The sequence below is a fragment of the Aquila chrysaetos genome, chromosome 8 (genome assembly GCF_900496995.4).
Source record: "Aquila chrysaetos chrysaetos chromosome 8, bAquChr1.4, whole genome shotgun sequence".
Taxonomy (NCBI): domain Eukaryota; kingdom Metazoa; phylum Chordata; class Aves; order Accipitriformes; family Accipitridae; genus Aquila; species Aquila chrysaetos.
In genome coordinates this window covers 42,350,254-42,368,598 of record NC_044011.1, presented here as the reverse complement: position 1 = coordinate 42,368,598, position 18,345 = coordinate 42,350,254, and the positions used below count along the sequence as shown (strand labels likewise).

General features: G+C 49.5%; 1 protein-coding gene across 4 annotated transcripts in view; it reads right to left on the bottom strand.

Moving 5' to 3' along the window:
- The window catches only part of GRIK4 (glutamate ionotropic receptor kainate type subunit 4), a 139,663-nt gene that overhangs the window by 2,051 nt on the left and 119,267 nt on the right, over positions 1-18,345 (bottom strand). Inside the window, exons 12-18 of one of the 4 annotated variants that reach the window (XM_041125362.1) lie at positions 18,087-18,200; positions 10,008-10,117; positions 7,685-7,858; positions 7,371-7,536; positions 4,755-4,980; positions 3,199-3,327; positions 276-394 (exon numbers count right to left, since the gene is read on the bottom strand). In XM_041125362.1, the coding sequence (XP_040981296.1) occupies positions 276-394; positions 3,199-3,327; positions 4,755-4,980; positions 7,371-7,536; positions 7,685-7,858; positions 10,008-10,117; positions 18,087-18,200 (1,038 nt within the window). The other 3 variants (XR_005932999.1, XM_041125363.1, XM_041125364.1) reach the window with 3 other exon arrangements.

Sequence of the window (18,345 nt, the reverse complement as noted above, 5' to 3'; positions counted from 1 at the left end):
TCCAGGAAAGGTACCTGGACGTTGCACACATCCTTGATCCCTTCAAAAGCCCTTGGAGCATCCCTACAGCCTTGATCTTAGTAGGAGTGCATGAGAAGCTCGTGCATTTTAGACCCTGCCCAATGCACCTAGCCTTCTTGTGCGTTTGAGGTCTCATTACGAGGAACGCTCATCTCAGCCTGGGTGCATTACTTGCTCCAGAGCACTGCACTGCCGAGCACCCCGCAGATAGCAATGAAAACACACTAAAACCTCAGGACAATTTCAGGTCCTACCTCTGACTGTTCAGAGTGCCGAAGGCTCCACAAAAATTCCAGCATTGCCATAAAAATTGCTACGATTAAGCCACAGATGAGAACCACGAAGATTCCACCTATATTCTCCATTCCCAGGCCTAAAATAAAGCAGAAGAGACAATGCTGTGCAGAGGCAGACACAACATAAATTGCAAGCATCGCTGTAACAGAAATCCCAACGCTTTGCTGTTTAGTTGGCGTTACGTGTACCCAGCCGGGGACCAAAAACACATAGCCAGCACTGTCCTATTAATAGCTAACCGCATGACTCAGATGGCAAACCAAATGACTTGCAATAGCTGCACGATCGAAGATGCGTTCTCAGAAATGATGATTTTGCAGATAAACAGCAAGTACATTGAAGGGAAGTACAAAGCAATTTGTGGACAAACTGAAAACAGGAGAAAAAATGAGAGATCAATCGGGCACATTAATCCCTGCAAATTATTCGCCCAGCTCTAGTTGCTTTGAACTTTGCAAAGGAAAATGAGCAATGTTGTTAAAGAAGCAGAGATGAAGACGACAAGAAAGGGCTTTAAAGGAAGCTGGCACCAAGAAAAGCTCCTTTGATTGCATTACAAAGTGCTGGTGAAAAATGCTTACAGCTGCTTGTATTGCAGTACCAAGGAGAGGTTCCAAACAAGGCCAGGACCCAACACTTTCACGCTATATGGTGACCGAATGGGGTGCCTGCCACCCAGGGGTACCTGGTTATGGGTTGGGTGCTCTCTGCCCAGCACCCTCTGGCCCATGAGGAGGAAACGGCCCCTTCCATGGGGCGACTCATCTCACTTCCCTTGGACAACTCACAACGGGATGACTACCTTCTCTACGGATCACAGGAGCCGTTCAGCCACCTTGGGCCAAATGCCGCACGTGCACACAGCTTCACTTAGAGGAGGGACTAAATCGCATGCACGGCAGCTGCCAGCCCTGTCCTACACAGCTTGCACCCCAGAAAGCTCACCAGCTGGGAGGAAAATCCACCCCTCGAGAACCTGGCCTGAGCTTTCTGTGTGCCGAGGCTGTCACCTCACTTCCCACCGTGCCCCCTGTCCCCAAAACCGCAGCCTGTGCCTCCGCCTAGCCCTGCAGAGCAAGACTGTGAGAGGAGCCGGGGAGCAGTGCCAGCCTCAGCACACGCTGTCCGAGAAATGGCTCATCTCTCCTGTGCTTGTTGGTTTCGGGTCTCAAGTGGACTGGGCCCCTGATTGGATTGATTACTAAAAAGCATGCAGTGCTTTGCACTGAGGTGACTGTATGAGGCCATTACTCAACAAGAACATCTATAAAAATCTTCCTCTCCCCTCTGTAGCATTAAATCAAAGTGTAAGAATCAATGATTTATTGACTTAATCTCTGCGTGGCTTTTAGACATAAAATTTCACCAAAATCCCTGTAAATAGCTGACCTGTTTTGTTCTAAAACTTAGGAGGTCACATTTCTCCCTCCTCCTCCGTCATTCTTTTGGCATTGCCTCCGGAGCAATCTAGTGACTCTGTAAATCAGCCCTTCACAGAGATGTCTCCACTAAGACAACAATTGCAGGGCAGAAAACGTAGCTCATAATCACGGTTTAGACCAAAGATAAAGGCCATCCTCTCCACCTAGCAGCTCTCAAATTTGAATTTAGGGCCAGTACTTCTCTCTACATCCTTCTATCGTTCTACCTGGATGCCGCCTCAGATACCTCTTGATGGGCTTGGGAGTGGGTATTTCCTTCCTCCATTTACACATATCAGCAGGCTACAGCCTTCCTCATTTCCCAAACTGAGAAAGTCAGCCATGACAGAGGGCACAAAACAGCAGAAAAACTTGTCCAGGGTCACAGAGCATGCTGGGTAGTGCCAGAAACAGCCCAGGAGCCTGCTTCCCAGCTGCCCCCATCCAAAGCCATCTCAAAACAGCCCACAGACTGGACTCCAGAGTTGCTTTTTGCACAGTCCATGGAGGAGAAGACTCCCATGTGCCTGCTTGCCTTCAAAAGTAACTTCTTGACTAGCTTATCGCCTTGCCCTGAGGCCTGATGTCTGACACTGGACCAGCACCTTCTGTCTCGAGACTAACAGCCCGGGCTGCCTGCAGTGCAGCACTGCCCAACAGGGAGCACCCGCTCACAGTCCCCGTGGGGTCTCATCCAGCCTAGCTCACGAACGGCACAGACACACACACCTACACCTGCTGCCACGTCAAGAAAACAAAAGAGCTACCGGGGACCCGGCTTGGCTCTCCATCTCTGTGCTCAGAAAGGTCAGAAGACTGTTCTTTCAACTGGGGGACCTGCTGGCCTCTCAGAAAACACTTGCTGAGGAAACGGTGACTGCCAAAGCTAAAAAATGCAGCAACTGTGTTAAGCTGGCAACTGCTCTCACACTGGGACATCAGCGTAATGTGGTAGATTTTATGGCAATTTGCATAGCATTACCCAAAAGAGTTTGCTCCTCGGTTTACAGATGTACTAACAAAGTCCTTGTGTCCCTTCCCCCGGCTGTTTAAAAGGCGCTTTCACTTGGAGCCATTAACCAGCGGGCCTGTGGTGGAGATCCATCTCCCTTGAAGGAACCCAGGATTTTGGTCTGATCCCTTTAGCCATCTATTTTCCCAGACATTCATTAGAAGCTAATTTACCCTCCATATGCCTCCAATATTTGTCATTTGGTTGTTTCCGCTATCTCTGCCCCAGGCAAAAACACACAGCATGAGGCACAGCAGAGCCGTTTGGCTTTCTCCTTGAATTGTGAAGGAAGGAATCTCAGGTCAGAAGAAGGGGGGAAAAAGTAATTCTCAGGCAGAAAACCTGGCAGTGCTCATGTGCAGATGGATGTTCATCCTTGCGCTGCTGGCAGGGGTGCTTCTACTGCCTAGTGCCTTCAGCACATTACCGGAGAGCGGCGCGGGTTACCTTTGGCTCTGTGGTCCTCCTCTTTGGGGCACTTGCCTCCTTCCCACCACTTCCGCTTCAGGATTTCCAGGCGGTTGTTCTCTTGCAACTGGAGAATGGCCAGGTCAAACTCGTCGCGAAACACAGAGCCTGCAACACCAAAAGGTACGTGGTAAGGCACCATCTCGGCCAGCCTTCCTCCCCGCTCATCCCTGCCACGATGCCCTGCCAGTGTGCCCAACTACAAAAGCTTGCCTCTGAACGGTTCGGAAGGCATTCCAGGCCATATAAGCCCTTGAATCCTGCTGCCTCCCTGCTGGGACCGTCAACTGGTTAATGTCACATGCAGATGGTAATTTTGCCTGTCCACCAAGACCCACGTAGGCCATTTAAAGAGGTCCATTACAAGGGGGAGCTTGGCCTTCAGGGGCAGGGTCTGAAGAGGCAGTTCAGTTTCGCACCCGCTGCTCCTCCAGACCACTGAGGTCCCTTCTCCTGTCGCTCCGCTTCGAACTTCAGCCTTGCTCTAACACTCCTTCCCTCAAACTGGTGCACTGCAACAGCAGGCAGTTCGACCTGCACGCAAGCCCAAACGTTGATGGGAGAGGAGGCTCACTTCTGCGCTCAGTACCGAGCTCTACTGCAGCCTTCGTGATGCCAGCTACCAGAGATCCAGAAGAAGGGCCGTGGGAAAGACCGCAGTTCTCCTGGTAACTCTGCACTATTGTCCCAGCGAGCAGCTTTCTGCTCTTCTTATCTGCTACAGTTTCACTGTTTAACAAGACAATGTCAGAACAAATTTAGTCCTGAAAGTAAAGATTTGTATTCACAATCAGGTTACTGTGACTTTACAAGCTTATACATGTTAGCTAAACTATAGTTACTGTTTGTGTGACGGTTCTTACGTAATTCACCTTAACTTTGTATTGCTAAGTGCAGGTGCTTAAAGGTCAGGAACAAGGCTTCCCGAGCCTTCGAGACTGGCCGAAAGATCAGCTGATTGCTTGGAATAACAACTACTACATCCTTTTTCCGTGCTGCCCTGGGAGATGATGTTCTCTTGCTAGCTCTCATATTTGAAAGACAAAAACCCTGCATTTGTTAAACCTGATTATTAGCTGAGGTAGTCACTGAATTGCCCAATTCTCTGTCCTGGACTTTTAAGAACCACCAGCTGTTAGGAAACTTGTGCTAAGAACTAAAAGAGTTGCAACAGCATTACTTTTACAGCACTTCTGAGATAAAACAAGGAGCACAAAATGATTCAAAAAGGAAACAGTCAGCAAAGAGCACATATGCAGAAAATAAGCAGCAGTTTTGAAACATCTTTCACATGAATTATTTAAAGAGCCACAGTCGCGTGTCACATGGCTCTGGACCAGAGCAGGGTCTCGTCATCTGGCTCTGAGCATGCACCTTGGGCAACTGCAACGTATTTGATTTTCCTCCCGAGATAAAAAATGACCCTGGGCAGAGCTGTGAAACGTGACGTTGGCTTTAAAGCCGGTTCAGCCTTTCAAATGCTCCGGTCCTCTGCCGACAGCTGAGAAGGACTAGAATTTTTCTTCACTGCCTACCGACGGGCATGCCAATCCCGTAGCCCTTGGTGTCCAGAAGGCCCCCGACCTGCGTGAGGTTGCAATTGCGCTGACGATAATACTCGTTCATGGTGGACTCCAGCAGGAAGGCGTACTTGGAGTTCAGCACGCGCGCAATCCCTTCCTCCGTGCTCTTGACGAAGACGCTGGGCTGCTTCGACTGCATGTAGTTCCACATCCGCTGGTAGGTCTGGTAGCGGGAGTTCTGCAGGAGAAAGGAGGCAAGCGCGGCTAAGGTAGGAGCATCTCGCTGTAACGTAAACCCCAAATTAGACACCACTATGAAAAGGCCACAACAGGGAAAGGAGTCAAAGCAGATTTGGTGCCAGATTCAAAAAGGATTTAGATGCCTAACCTCCATTTATTTCAATGAGATTTAGAGGCCCGAATATCTTGGTGGATTTGAGACTTTGTTGGCAAAGCTGGGCATGAAATGCATACCTAATTCCAATAGGTTCCAGCAAAGGTGTTTGCATAAATTCAATTTTAGAGAAATACGTAGTTTCCGTAACAGTATTTCAAAAACACACAAAAAAAGCCAGAAGAAATAGCTTGTGCTTGGCTGATTTAAACCAACGAATGCTCCCTGTAGAGCTCACACCCTATTGCCTGTCACCGGAACCTTGTGCTTAACAGTTCACCAGCATCAGAGCCAGACACCTTCCCCCTGAGAAGGGAACTGAGGGCAGCGCCAAAGCTCTTTGGAGTTTGTTGCTTCCTGAATCCAGATTTTGGCTCACCCCCTTGTGAGGCAAATCAAAGTACCTGCTCAAGAGAACTGGAGTCTTTTCATCGACTACAGTAAACTAAAGCTCAACCAGCCCCAAATCCTCCGACTTTGCTGGTGGTTGAACCCACCTTGGTTTGATCGAGAGAAAAGCCAACTACGGTTAATCTCTCTTGCCCGTGCTGAGCAAAGAGTGAAACCTGCTTGCACAAAGACTGAAGATAAACACACTCTGGTCTACATTAGGAGTTCCTGAATTTGCCCCTTTCCCCTCACGCTTGCATTTCTGCAGCGCACGGAATCCCTTACACCACCTCCCGTCCCCTCCTGGCCAAGGCAGCAGGTACGTGACATGCTGCCAGGCACCCCCCGCCATCGCACTTCCAAGGGCTTGTTTTCTGTGGCTGGTGAGCGATGCCAGAGAGCTTCAGGGAATCTGCTGCTGGCCTAGTTACTGTCCTCATCTGTCCAGCTCCGTCCTCTGGGTGCAGTCACTTGCGCAAGGGCCAGATGAACAGGGTGTGTGTTTGTTCCCAATTCACTGCACTTTTAAACCGTAACCCTGTGTGTGAGCATCAGGGGAAACGGCTGCCAGGACAGCTTACAAGGCAGGGTGCTTCAGCAGTGGACATACATCTCAGGCAACCAGGAACCGAAGGATGGTGAAGACAGCCTCAGCCATGCCTGCTTAATACATCACTGTGTTTGACCCACCATTGTTACACCAGATGCACATGGATCCCAACATAGTTTCAAGCGTTGCGAATGGTACAAGAACATGTTTTGCTAATTTCTTCTCCAATACCAGCAACTCTAGCACCCCACCAGGCAGTGCAGAGCCACAGTCAGGATTTTAAACTTGAAAGCCTTCCTGAAAAGAACTAAGCAAGTGCCTTGTATGCAAGTGCCTTGTATACAACCACCTTAGTCACTTGGGCTCTGTTCAGCTCGTTTTAGCTGTAACGTTCTGCTTAAAAGTAGCTTTTTGCCAAACCCCTGAAGGGTGTAAAGTTGGGCTGCAAAGCTCAGGCTCACTCGAGAGATTTCTCAGGCTTCCCAATTCAGTTCAGACTCAGAGGGGGGAAAAAGTGAGAAAAGCTTTCTCTCCTCTTGGAATTTCAACAAGTAATAAATAAATAATCCTCAAGCAGTTCTTTGTGCATTCAGAGCACTGCAGAAAAGATTCACTCATTTATTTCCCTTCTGAATAGAGCAGGGAAGATAAAAATTAAATTGGGCTAAATGGCCCACATAAGTTTTCATACACTTGACTGACTTGTTTTCAGTGCCACTGACCACAGACAGACTCCAGCAATTTGACATATGCTAGCCTACCTGGGGTTTGCAAACGTTTCTTTGCTTACCCAACCTGACACTTTCATGTAAAAGCTAAGATCACATCAAACCCATATAGAGACCCATGGAAATTTGACTGCAGACACTCATCTGCTGAAGAGCATGTTATGTCATCACTGTGACACAGGGATGCATACCACTTTCCCACCCACGTGGTGGCACTCCAAGTGTTAAGTTGCTTTCTAAGTCCAAGCAGGAAAATCTGCTGCTTCAGGGTGCAGCACAGATGTCCTGACTCTAGTCCTCCAACATCCCAAGACCATGCCAGCTGCTGCATTACAAAATCCTGCCTTCCCTGTCCTCCGCCATACTTCCTCCACCATTCATCCCACCGTCACCCACTGTGGATCTAGCCCAGTCCTGCGCAACCAAGCAGCCAGGGGTCTCTCCAGAGGTCCCCTCCATGCCAGAAACTGGAATAAAACAGGCATGACAGGCTGGGGTGACATCCAAACCTGATTACAGGGTGCCCTCTGCACCCCTGCCCCAGTTAGCAAAAGAACGGGGTTTACTTGGAAGAAGGTCATGCTGGATCCACCGTGAATGGTGCCGTACTCGATGGCTGTCTGGTCAGCCAGGTCATCTACGGATTCGATGGGGACGTCCATCCGCTGCACGGTGAGGAAGGCCGCCAGGTTGGCCGTGTAGGAGGAGATGATGATCAAGGTGAATGCCCACCTAGGGAAAGGTGAAGCGAAGACAGTGACCTGAGATTTCCCCATGGACTGAATCTGATCCCCATCCCCACCCTGTGCCTCTCCATCTGCTTCTGCCCAGAAAACATCCACAGAGAAGCCTTGCTTAAGAGGAGGGTAGACCTCCTTACCAGACTCCACTGACACAGCGCGTAGATAATGCTTGGGGGGCAATGGTGGAGCCTTGCTGCATGAATCCCCCGACTGGAAACCACAAGCTGTTGCCAAGAGAGTACTGATTCACGAGAAGATTGCATCGGCCTTGCGAGCAGGGGTGGGGGCTGTACCACTCGTATGGTGTCAATCTAAAATGACAAGAAACAGGTAGCTCAGGTAATTCACTGGGAAATGGGGCACTTTGGAGAAAAAAAAAAAAAAACCAAAAACAAACAAACAAAAAAAAAAACCAAAAGCTGTGAAGCCCTAACTCTCCTGGAGGCAGATTTTTCTGAGGAGGAAACTCTTTGCTGTCAATTGATGCCCAGGGCTCAGAGCTGTGTGAAATGCTTGCTCTAAGACTCAAAAGCCAGAGGCTTTCTTGTAAAGATTTGCAAAAGTTTTGAGAGGCTCTGCAGAAAATCTGGGCATGGGCTGTGGGGAGGCTAGAGCTCTGTGTGCAAATTCATACTGCAGAGAACCACAACAATAATTCAAGATGTGCACAGACTTGATGTGAAATTGAAATCAAACATCTTTGGCTGTGATCCCTACTGGAGAATGAGCATCAATGGGAAGTTCAAAAGCGAAGTGTGAGACCTGACTGCATGACACCATCAAGAAAAATAACTGTATTGGTGCAAATGGTTTCTCTGAGAAGGGCTGATTGCCCTGGCAAGGTCTAGGTCCCAGGTCTAGTTTGAAGCCAAGTGCTGGTGTTTCAAGCACCATGTACTTTCAGTGCTCACTAGGACAGGACAGGGGTGGCAATCTGAAATAACTGACAGCCTGTCACGGAAGCTCTCTTTTTTTGCTGTTTCCAATCCTCAGTTCTCTGGTTGCTAAGAAAGTCTTCTAATTCCTATGCTGCAGTTCATTATATTGCTAATGGTTAACAAAGCTGGTGCCTGGGAAGGTCATTCTGGGGATACTGCCAATACAGCTGCAGGGCTCTGCCAGCTTACACAGCATTTAACCAAAATAAGGTGTTTATTTTTGTTTCTGCATCTCCTACCTCGCTGTGACGCCAGGGAGGCACAGGTTATTTCTTGAAGATTTTCTATGGTTGGATCAAGCACTGGCAGTAAAAAAATCTGGGAAAGTCTTCTGCAGTTCATAGGGTCAAAAGCTCCTTACTACTGAGCAAGGCAGAGAGCAGTGTCCAAACCCCCTTCTCCAGCAGGAAGCCTTGTAAAGGCACCTCTTTGGAAGATTATGTTTAAAACATGAGGAGGGGGCTAAAAAGGCACCAAATCTCGGTCTGCAGAGAGTGTCAGACTGCATTATTCAACGGTTTCTTCAGAACTACATTTCTGAGGCTGTAACAGCATTCGAAGAAACCATTAAAGTCCTGTCAGGATGACAACTTTAGCCATGCCAAGGGACCGAGTGATAGCACAGTTCCAATTTTTGTAATGAGAATTGGGTATTAACCATGTCCCGAAAGAGCCGTCAAGCCCTGAGCACGTCTTTGGTACACATTGCTGGGACACAGTTCAACTCTGTCTGAAAAGACCCATCTATGCCACCAACCATAAGCAGTTTGTTAGGAGGTCAAGGAAGACAGCAATGGAGCACGGACCCCGGGCCTCGACGAGAGACATGCTGCAGACAAGCACACAGCGATATATTTTAAGGCTGATTTAAATTAGTCACAGGGAAACGGAACTGAGAGCTGTCAAGTGAGGCTCTGCACATCAACCAAGAGGCTGTTGAAAGATATTAATGAACTTTCTTTTTCTGTACACACTGGGTTTTACAGGGCCAGAGGAAGCAAACATCACTACTGGAATTTGCATTAATTCGGAATTAATAATCTCTGAATGCATTTGCTGGTACCTGCCAGCCTCCACCCTTCCTGGTCAAGACAAGTGGTTGGTTTACCTGTTGCAGATCGAGCATCTACAGGGACCAGAACCATTTGCACAGCACCAGCCCTACTCCCAAACCTCCTCCCACCCTTCCCATGCAGCTCTCGTCATCAGCGCCCACCGCCGTGGCCAAGCACGTTCCCGAATCGCAGCACGCTGCTCCTGCCCACCCTGTCACAGCCGTGCCAACGGCCACCCCAGGGCTGCCATATGCATCGGTGACGTGCCTGCATGGGCACGCAGCGGCAAAGCCCCAGTCCCCAGCTGGCAGAGGGCTTGGACACTTCTTCCCCCCACCACGCCGGTGGCCTGGTGGAGGTCCCTGTGTCCCCCTGCCCAGCCCCTCACCCTGCGTCCCCCCCCGGGTCTGGGAGCGGGACGCTAGATGGCACCGCGAGGAAGGAAAAGGCACTGCCAGTCACATTACCGAGCAACCAAGAAGAGGACACAGCTGACAGCCAGGTAGGCGAGCAGCATGAAGAGCCAGACGCCAGGGGAAAAGGGATCCAGGAATGAGAAGTAGCCAGGTTTGCGGCCCTGGAAGAGAAACGAAAAGGAGTTTGACCTGCTTGTGTTTCTACAAATTAAGTAGTCCATTCTGAAAACAACAGAAAGAAACACACCTGCCCCGATGCTGACAATGGATGGGAGCAACAGAAGGGAAATAAAATAAATGGGGCTTTGCAAAAGCCTTGCAGGGGAAACGGGTGACAGCAAATGCAACAAATGACCAAATCCTGCAGCATCTCCCCGCTGCGATTCATCTCCTAAGACTATTCTTCTCCCCACCTCAACCACTTTTGCTCCTCCAGGCAAAGAAAGAGGTGAATTGATAGGGAAACAAAAAAAAAAAAAAAAAAAAAAAAAAAAAATCGAGACAATCGCAGTGCTCTGCCCTCCCCATGGTAGGATGTGCTGCACCCCTTGCCCCCCGATGGGGAAGTCCCCGTCTGGAGCCCTTGTCCACCCAAGCAGGCTGCACACCACGCTTGCTGGGCAGGAGGGGGCTCCCCCAGGAGAGCACACCCGAGCTCAGAGGTGGGTGGGATCCTTTGCACGAAGCAGAGTGGGGAGAAAATATTTTTGAGCACAAAAAGAAAAAAAAAAAAGAGACGTTTGCAATATTTCTGGTTTTCTTTCTTCAGCCTTGAAATGTTTCTTCTCTGCAAAACCCAATAAAATTATTACTTTTATCTCAGGGAACACGGTATTTTTATCTCCAGGATGCGTCAGAATTTCCTGTTTTTTCTCGGCAAACCACCTTTCCTTGAAAAGTAAGGCCTCACTGCTAGAAAAAGCTTGTTGATCTTCACTCAAAGTACCTTGAATTTTCACAAGGACACTGCCACCGCTGAAATCTTGTCAAATGTAGCAAAATTTGTGCAAAGGGAGGATTAATTTCTAGGTGAAGTTTCTCAAAAGCTGAACACCTCCCATTTTGGTGAGCGTACTTCTCCCACCACCACCACCACCTCTGCGTATTCAGTTCCTCTGCAACACAGACACTGGTGGTGTCAAGCACACTCAATGCCACTGTGGGGGACAAGGGGAGAGGTAAAAATAGAGCACAAGCCACAGGACTAAAGAAGTGTTCTTGCTCTCCGTGCAAATTACAATCCCCGTGTGGAGCAGCAAGCGTTTTGTTTCATTCAGCACTGTGCACCCCTGACACACCTCTCCCACCCCGAACGCCGCAAGCGTTTGGGCAATGCTCATCTACCTTAGGCATCTTCTTTCCTTACCGTCTCCTCTGAAAGGCTCCCAGCAAAAGCACGCAACTCCCGACACAGGGCTAAAGGCTTACGTTAACCCTGTGGGAATATAAGCCCTTGGCTCACAGGAGCCTGTATCTTCTGCCCCAAACCACAAAGCCACTCCTGGCGTCACAAAACCTCAAGCTCTACAGTTTCCCCAAGCACCTGCAACCGGGAAGCTGCCCACGAGTCAGAGGTCCTATGAAGGCTTTTACTGTAAAGTCAGAATGGAAACAGCCTTTTATCACATCTTGGCCAGGCTGTCAACGTATTTCTTGCTGGCACCTTGCTCTGTTGTGTGCTGAAAACATCTATCACTGTTTGCTCAACGCAGTTCACTCCAGCAGCCGTTTCCCAGCAGTTGCAGCACGGCAGCTGCTCCTCTGTAGGTTGCTCGCTTTACACAAAAGCTGCTGCCGGGGATCATCTTTGACACACAGAGGCCTCATTTTTCCCTAGTCCACTGCCTTACCCTGCCTGTCTGTGACACCACATAAACTAATAATAGCTGGTAATAAATAACACCTAACCTCAATTGCCATGGCAAACCCAGAGCCATCAAAGACCAGAGTCCTGATATTTTAGAGCTGTGCTTAATCCAAAGGTGGTGAATAATTTTCTGTTTTCACAAAAGTCCCCAGGAAGCACAGCTGCTTTTTTTTTTATTCCTTCCCCAGACTCAGACCAGCACTTTAAATTCCATTTCCATTAAAAAACACTGTTTTACTACTGAAGTATTCCTAATCTTATGCAAAACCTGAATTTCACAAGGTCTTGGTAGTTCTTCTGAAGACTAAGTTGTTGCTAGAAAAGGCAATAGCTGTTGCACAAAAATCTTCCTGCACTAAAAATACCTAGGATACTGTGATATTCTCAGCTTCAGTCACCAGCTGGGACCATAACATCTCAGAAACCTTCTACAGCAAACTCTGCCCTGCATGAAGTAAAGAACCACCGCACCATAACATCCTATCCCTGTATCCTTAAGGACAAGATGAGTTTGAGCTTGGGATATATAGTAGCATTTTTAGAGAATCTGGCTTATTAAGCCTTTTAACAAATGGATGAGTTAAGAATCAGTGGTTCAGACCACCCTGCGCCCATTTTCAGCTTAATTTAAAAGTCACTTCCCAAGCAAAGGTTCAGGTTCTCCTGGGTATAATTCCAGAGTGCCTCTTTAAGACAAGGTCTCTCTTCCACACCAGGTTATCTTACTGTGCTTGGTATAAGCAGTTGAGGTACAAACAGTGAAAGATACTATGTTCTTCTTTTTCCCTTTCCCTTTTTGGGTCAATTGCTGCTGTGTTCTGCTTTTCCTTATATTCTTCCCCAAAACCCAGAGAGAGACAAGTGACTGCTACAGCCAGCATCTGGGCCCAAACCAAAGGCTTTCAGAGCCAGAGACACTGCTGGAAACTATACCCCCAGCATCCCAGAGGGACTCGCATTTCCAGTAACATCCTTTGCTCACCTTGCTGGAGCTCCTCTCACTAGCTCACAGAGACGAGACCATCTCACAAGTCTGCAGGCTCCAAGGCGCGCTCCCTCTGCACTTCTTGCTGATCCCATCCAGGTGGTCATGGACTTCTTGATGCCAGGAGGAAGCCAAAGGTAGGCGATGTCAAAGCTCTTCTCTTTAGCGACCGCATGGCTTTCCTGGGTGCCCCGCAGGCCCCTGGTTCCCTTTTTCATCTAGAGCTAAACTGGCTCAGCTGCTTCTCTTCTTTCACAGGTGTTTTGCACTCTCAAGAATGAAATGAGGCAATGGGAACCAGCAAGGTGCGAAGGGCACCATCTGCCCTCAGCTAAGAAAACTGGAGCTTCTTGAGCAGAAGATCATTCCAGGAAGCTTATCTCTCCCCAGCATCCCAGAGCTGGCAGAAAACTCCCAGGCACTGGCGCTGCCTCAGCTGAGGCTCCCTTGTGAGATGCTCCTGTAACAAAGTTCCTTTCTGTAATTAAGGCCTTGATGTCTTCTCTATGTTTCTGGGGCAGTTTGTCAATAAATTACGCTCATTAAGGAAATTGCGTTGGAAGCTTTAAGTCTCAGGCTTGGCAATGACTCTCTCCTGTGACTTTGCAGCAGTAGTAGTTCTGGTTCTTTTCAGCTACAGTCATTTTCAGGCTGCTGCTACATATTCTTTTCATTCACAGTTGTGGGTAAGAATAAAGATATTCTGTTCCCATGGAGGGCACAAACTCTTTCTTATCTGTCTGTTTTGAAGATGGGAATGACAATATCTGGAGTCTGTCAGATATTTTTAGCCGGTCCCAATACAGCTTTGTTAATTGGAAGAGCTATTTTTCCTGGAATAGAAATGTTCAAAATGTCCAATAATTGATGAAGGCCTCCTGCAAATCCTCAGATGGAAGCAGGAGAGATTCATTTACCCTCCTCAGTCGTTCTTGGAAGTCTTCATTTGCAGCCAGAGAGAACCAGTTTTCTGGGCAGATACTGGTGATCCAAGAGCCTGAACGTGCAGGACATCCGGGAAGAGGAGCAAAGCTATGTGGCATGGTCCTGGATTTGTCTGTGTTCGGGTCCTTAAGAGACCTTAAGCCTCCCTGCCTGCCCTGCACACACACACAGTCGGAATGGTCCCCCGTGCTCGCCTGTTCCCTCTCGCAGAAACAGTCAGCCCTACCTCTGCCATTTCTCATGGACGTTTGTCCCTAAAAAAGGCAGGCAAGAGAACTCTCTTCCGTCTCTGTAAGTCAGAGGGAAAGCAAGAAAACTCAGCCTGGAAAGGCAGAAATGTTGATGTGTGCTAGGTATAACTGTAGTGTATTTGGTCTCACCAAAACAAAGCGTGTATGTTCTAGGATGACCGCGTCTGATCCAGGCGCAGATCCAGATCCCTCCCTCTCCAGAGTCCTTTCTCTGGAGTTGATAAGCAAAACCCGAGTATAGGCTGCTGTGAATCCTGAGCCTAATTTGGGGTCACCAGATGGTCCACAACTGACAGGCCAATGCGTACCAGGGTCCCGGGCACGCCTGGGGCCAGCGATTGCCCCCGTCCCTGCTTCAGTGAAGCGGGAAGCTTGCTGGCAGAGCAGCACGGGTTGTCAGGAGGGGTGCCCAGCTCCTCTCGGCTCCTCTGCCTCAGCTGTCAAGCCTCCTCTGGCTGGAATGAAGGAGCTATTCATTCAGTCCTTCCCATTTTGTGTCTTCTGCAGCAATCAAGTAGAAACACTTTAAGCCTCAGTTCACTTGGCCTCAACTCAGCTCTTCCAGTGTACTCACCAAATCTACATTTTCTCATCTTAAGGAAGAGCACAGCAAGGACTTTCAGCGCTGATGAGCCAGAATCACGTGCTAACTAGTCCCTCGTTCCCTTCCATAGAGGCAGGTATGTGAGCAAAAGCATGCGTATGCTACAAATAAACCTGACTTTCAACATCCCTCTGTGCAGAAATGGCACTGGGCACTTGATTTCAGCCCTCTGCCGAGCAGAGTGACTGCTCAGGACTCGTCACCCATCTCCTGCCTTCCACAGGTCCCACCAGCTGGTCAGAACGGGAACATAATAAAACAAAGCAAGCCTTTTCTCTTAGCAGCCTGCAAGTCAGAAAGCCTATTAGAGTCCCCGTGTCAGAAATCCATACTTGATTATATCACAACAAGTGAAATTGAGAAAAATGACAGGCCCATTTAAAGCTGCCATATTTGGTTATGTGTGATAAGAGACACACGCACTGTGGTGGCTGGGTTGGCAGGGTGGGGAGGAGAAAGGGAGGAGAAATCAGTTGCCACTGGAGTTACATGGAAATTAAAATAAAATGTCATCATATTGGGAGGAGACCAGGGCGTGGAGGCAACTCCTCAGCAAGAGATTTATTTGTGGTTATTTATTAGGCTACGTCTGATCTGTGCTGTGATTAACATATGTCAGCGCAATTTTTGACATTGCAGAGATGTTTGTTGGGGCGGGGAAGGGAAGGTAGGGGAGGGGATAGGAGCAGCTGGGGCTGTGGGGCTGCCTTCCGCTGCTCTGCAAACAACATCCTTAAAGGAAAACAGAGCAATTAGCTATCTTGCCTTTCCTTGTTAAATAAATATTTACCAGTTTCATCAGTTAATTGCCACACCACTCCTAGACGCTTTCCTCAAGCTAAGCAGGAAAGGTCCGGACAAAGAAGGGCCAAGTGCTGGAGAAGGAAGAGGGGGCTCCAAGCTTCCCTGCCGGGGAGACCTCCCTGCTCCTGGGGAGGGCACGAGCCCAGGCTTCCCCTGCCATCGCCCCTCATGGCTTTGATGCAGTAAAGCAGGGCACGCTGCGGGGTGACCTGACCTGGAACATGCCCTGCGTCTCCCTTGCAAGCCTGCCTGGGTCACTGCTCAGCTCCGCTACTCAAAGTCCTAACTGGGTCCTTCATCGGGCAGCTGAAGACGAAGTCCTGACCGACGGCAGGGCGCTATTTGCCAAACACTTTTTAAGAATGTAATTATTAACCCTGTTCAGTTCGGTAAATGCCTGAAGGGCAGGCTGGAACACGGCTGTGTTGCGTTACTCCGGTACTGGCGCAAGCAGCAGATGGTCCCTGCCCTGAAGAACTTACACTCTAAGTAGACGTGTCAGACACATTCATATTGAGCTCACACAGAGGCAGCAGCAAATGCCTTGTACTTATAGAGCAGATCACATGCAAACCCTGCACCAATATTCCTGTGTTTCCTCTGGAGGGAGCGACATCAGCCTCACGCTGTTCAGGGAATGATGCCTCGTTAAAGGACTTGCTGAAGGTTATGGTGTAAATTGGAGGCAGAGCACGCATGGTACTCAATCCCCAAACTTTAAAAATGCGTCCAAGAAAGCAAGAAACTCAATTATAATCCGAGCCAAGAGACGCTGGCTGAAACGCCTCCCGGATCCATGGGGCAGCTGGTGGTGTGAAAAAGCAAGTGTAGCGGGGAAGGGACAGTTACATCTGATTTCCAGGATCTTGAAGAGTCTGACCCTTTTCGATCCATTAAGTCATTGGTCCTAAATTCTGCATATACCAGAGGAAACAATTTTAACTAGATTTTAATTACTTGTTTGTTCTTGGCAGGAGCCAGTCAGCACAGAGAGATGTATGCGCAAGTTTGTTTATGTTCATACCAAACGCTGCATCTTTAACAGCCTCCTGAATGGGGGCGGGGGGGGGAGGAGCGGGCTGGGAGAGGCAGCTTTAATTGTTTTATCCTTTTGGCTGCTATTGTTGAGCTGACGGGAAACCAAGACTGTAATTCGCATCACACTCGGCACTGTACGGAGCACATTTCCAAAATGCAGACTGGGAATAATATGACATCCTGTTGCAAAGGACCTGGCTGCCAGAGCTCGCCTCCTGTGACACCGGGGAACCGGAGGCTTTGCCTGGCCCGTGTGGGCGTAGCTGGGGAAAATCTGTCCTCTCCTGAGCTTCAGGAAGAAGCTAGAACAACGGAAAATGGGAATACAAGAGAATCTACAAGAATTTAAGACAACAAGCGCTGTCTAAGCAAAGACACACCACAAAGCCACGTACACGCTTGCACACGTGAATCCCCTGGGCGGATCCACGGCTGCTGTGCTCCGAGCCCCAGGCCCGCATGTTGCTGAACAGCCACCACGTAATGCCTGACCTGCCTTTCGGGCGGCAGCGGCTAACCACGCTACTGCCGCCACTGGAGTTGCAAAAGATTATCGAATGCGGTGGAGTGAGAACCAGAGCTAGTTGCTAAACAACGGCGTGCCTCCCTTCTCGCTCCCACCTGGCCAACGCAGAAGCAAGGGGGGCTGAGAGCACCCGTGCAAGGCGGGGAAGCACCCTAAGAGTAAGGAGCCTTCCTTGGGCTGCAGGGCCTTCCGATCTTTAGGGTGAACAACTGAGAGGAGGCAAATGAGAAGGGCTGAGAGCAGAGAAACGGAGCCCACGCGGGGCAAGGAAATAATTGCCCATGGCGGAGTTCAGCCTGCCACCCTGCCTGCCCCAGGGCAGTGCCCTGGGCCACTCGAGCAGTGCCATTTTTCCCTTTACCTGCCTGGGATTAAGAAAGCAGAGGGCTGAGCTGCATGTAGAGCATTTACAGGAGGTCACTGCAAAGGAAGCGATCCCAGATACCTTCCTGGCCTGATCTTATTCTCCGATGTGAGAGGGCAGCAAGGCTGCACACCACAGAGGCTGGGAACACAGCTGAGATTCGGGCATTTGGGCCCCGACACCAACTAGGTGCACGTGTAGATGTCCTAGCTCAGCCTCCCAGGCAGTCTCCCCACTAAGTGCAAGTGGATGGAGACTCCCAAGCCGTGTTTGCTGCAGTTTTGGACCCACCCGGCTGCGCTGCTGGGCTGCTGCACCCGTCCAGGCTAGCCCGCCCTTAGCACACCTCACCACAGCGGGCTCAAAGCCATGCTAAAGCCATCCTATGGCTTTCGCTGTGCCTGAAGCAGACCCAGACAAGCTGACATGTACCCACACTTCCCCTGACAGCACCGATCTGGCAGGGCTCTGCTCACGGCCCCTCGCCGTGCCAGCAAGTGCCGTGTGCCCGGGGAGGATGGGGAAGGGGAGCCAAGAGAGCTGGGGGTTTGAACAACGGGAATCGAATCCACCAAGCTGACACAAGGCAGAAGGACAGAGGAAAGGAGGGAATAAAGGTCGAGCACATTTGCGTTTAAATAAGAAATCAAAATATTTTTATGAGTCATTCATTTTTCTTCTATAACTAGGCACGTTTGCATGCAAATAATGGAGGGACATAAACGGTTATAAAATAAGTCTCTTACCATATGAACTCGGTAGAGAATGCTAATTCCCAAAGTCATGAACGGCTTAGAGAAATCAATCACCTTCTCCCGCTCCGCAGTAATCGTCAGCCCTGCCACGGCCAAATCGGCTTTCTGGAGAGAAAGGATAGCAGAGAAGATCAGGACCCTGAGCCCGGGAAAGCCGCGGGGCAGGGAGAGCAGCAGAGCCATGCCCGGGGCCACCCGCTCCCGGAGGATGGATGTCCCATCTTTCTGGGATGGGGTGCATTTGCTGTGG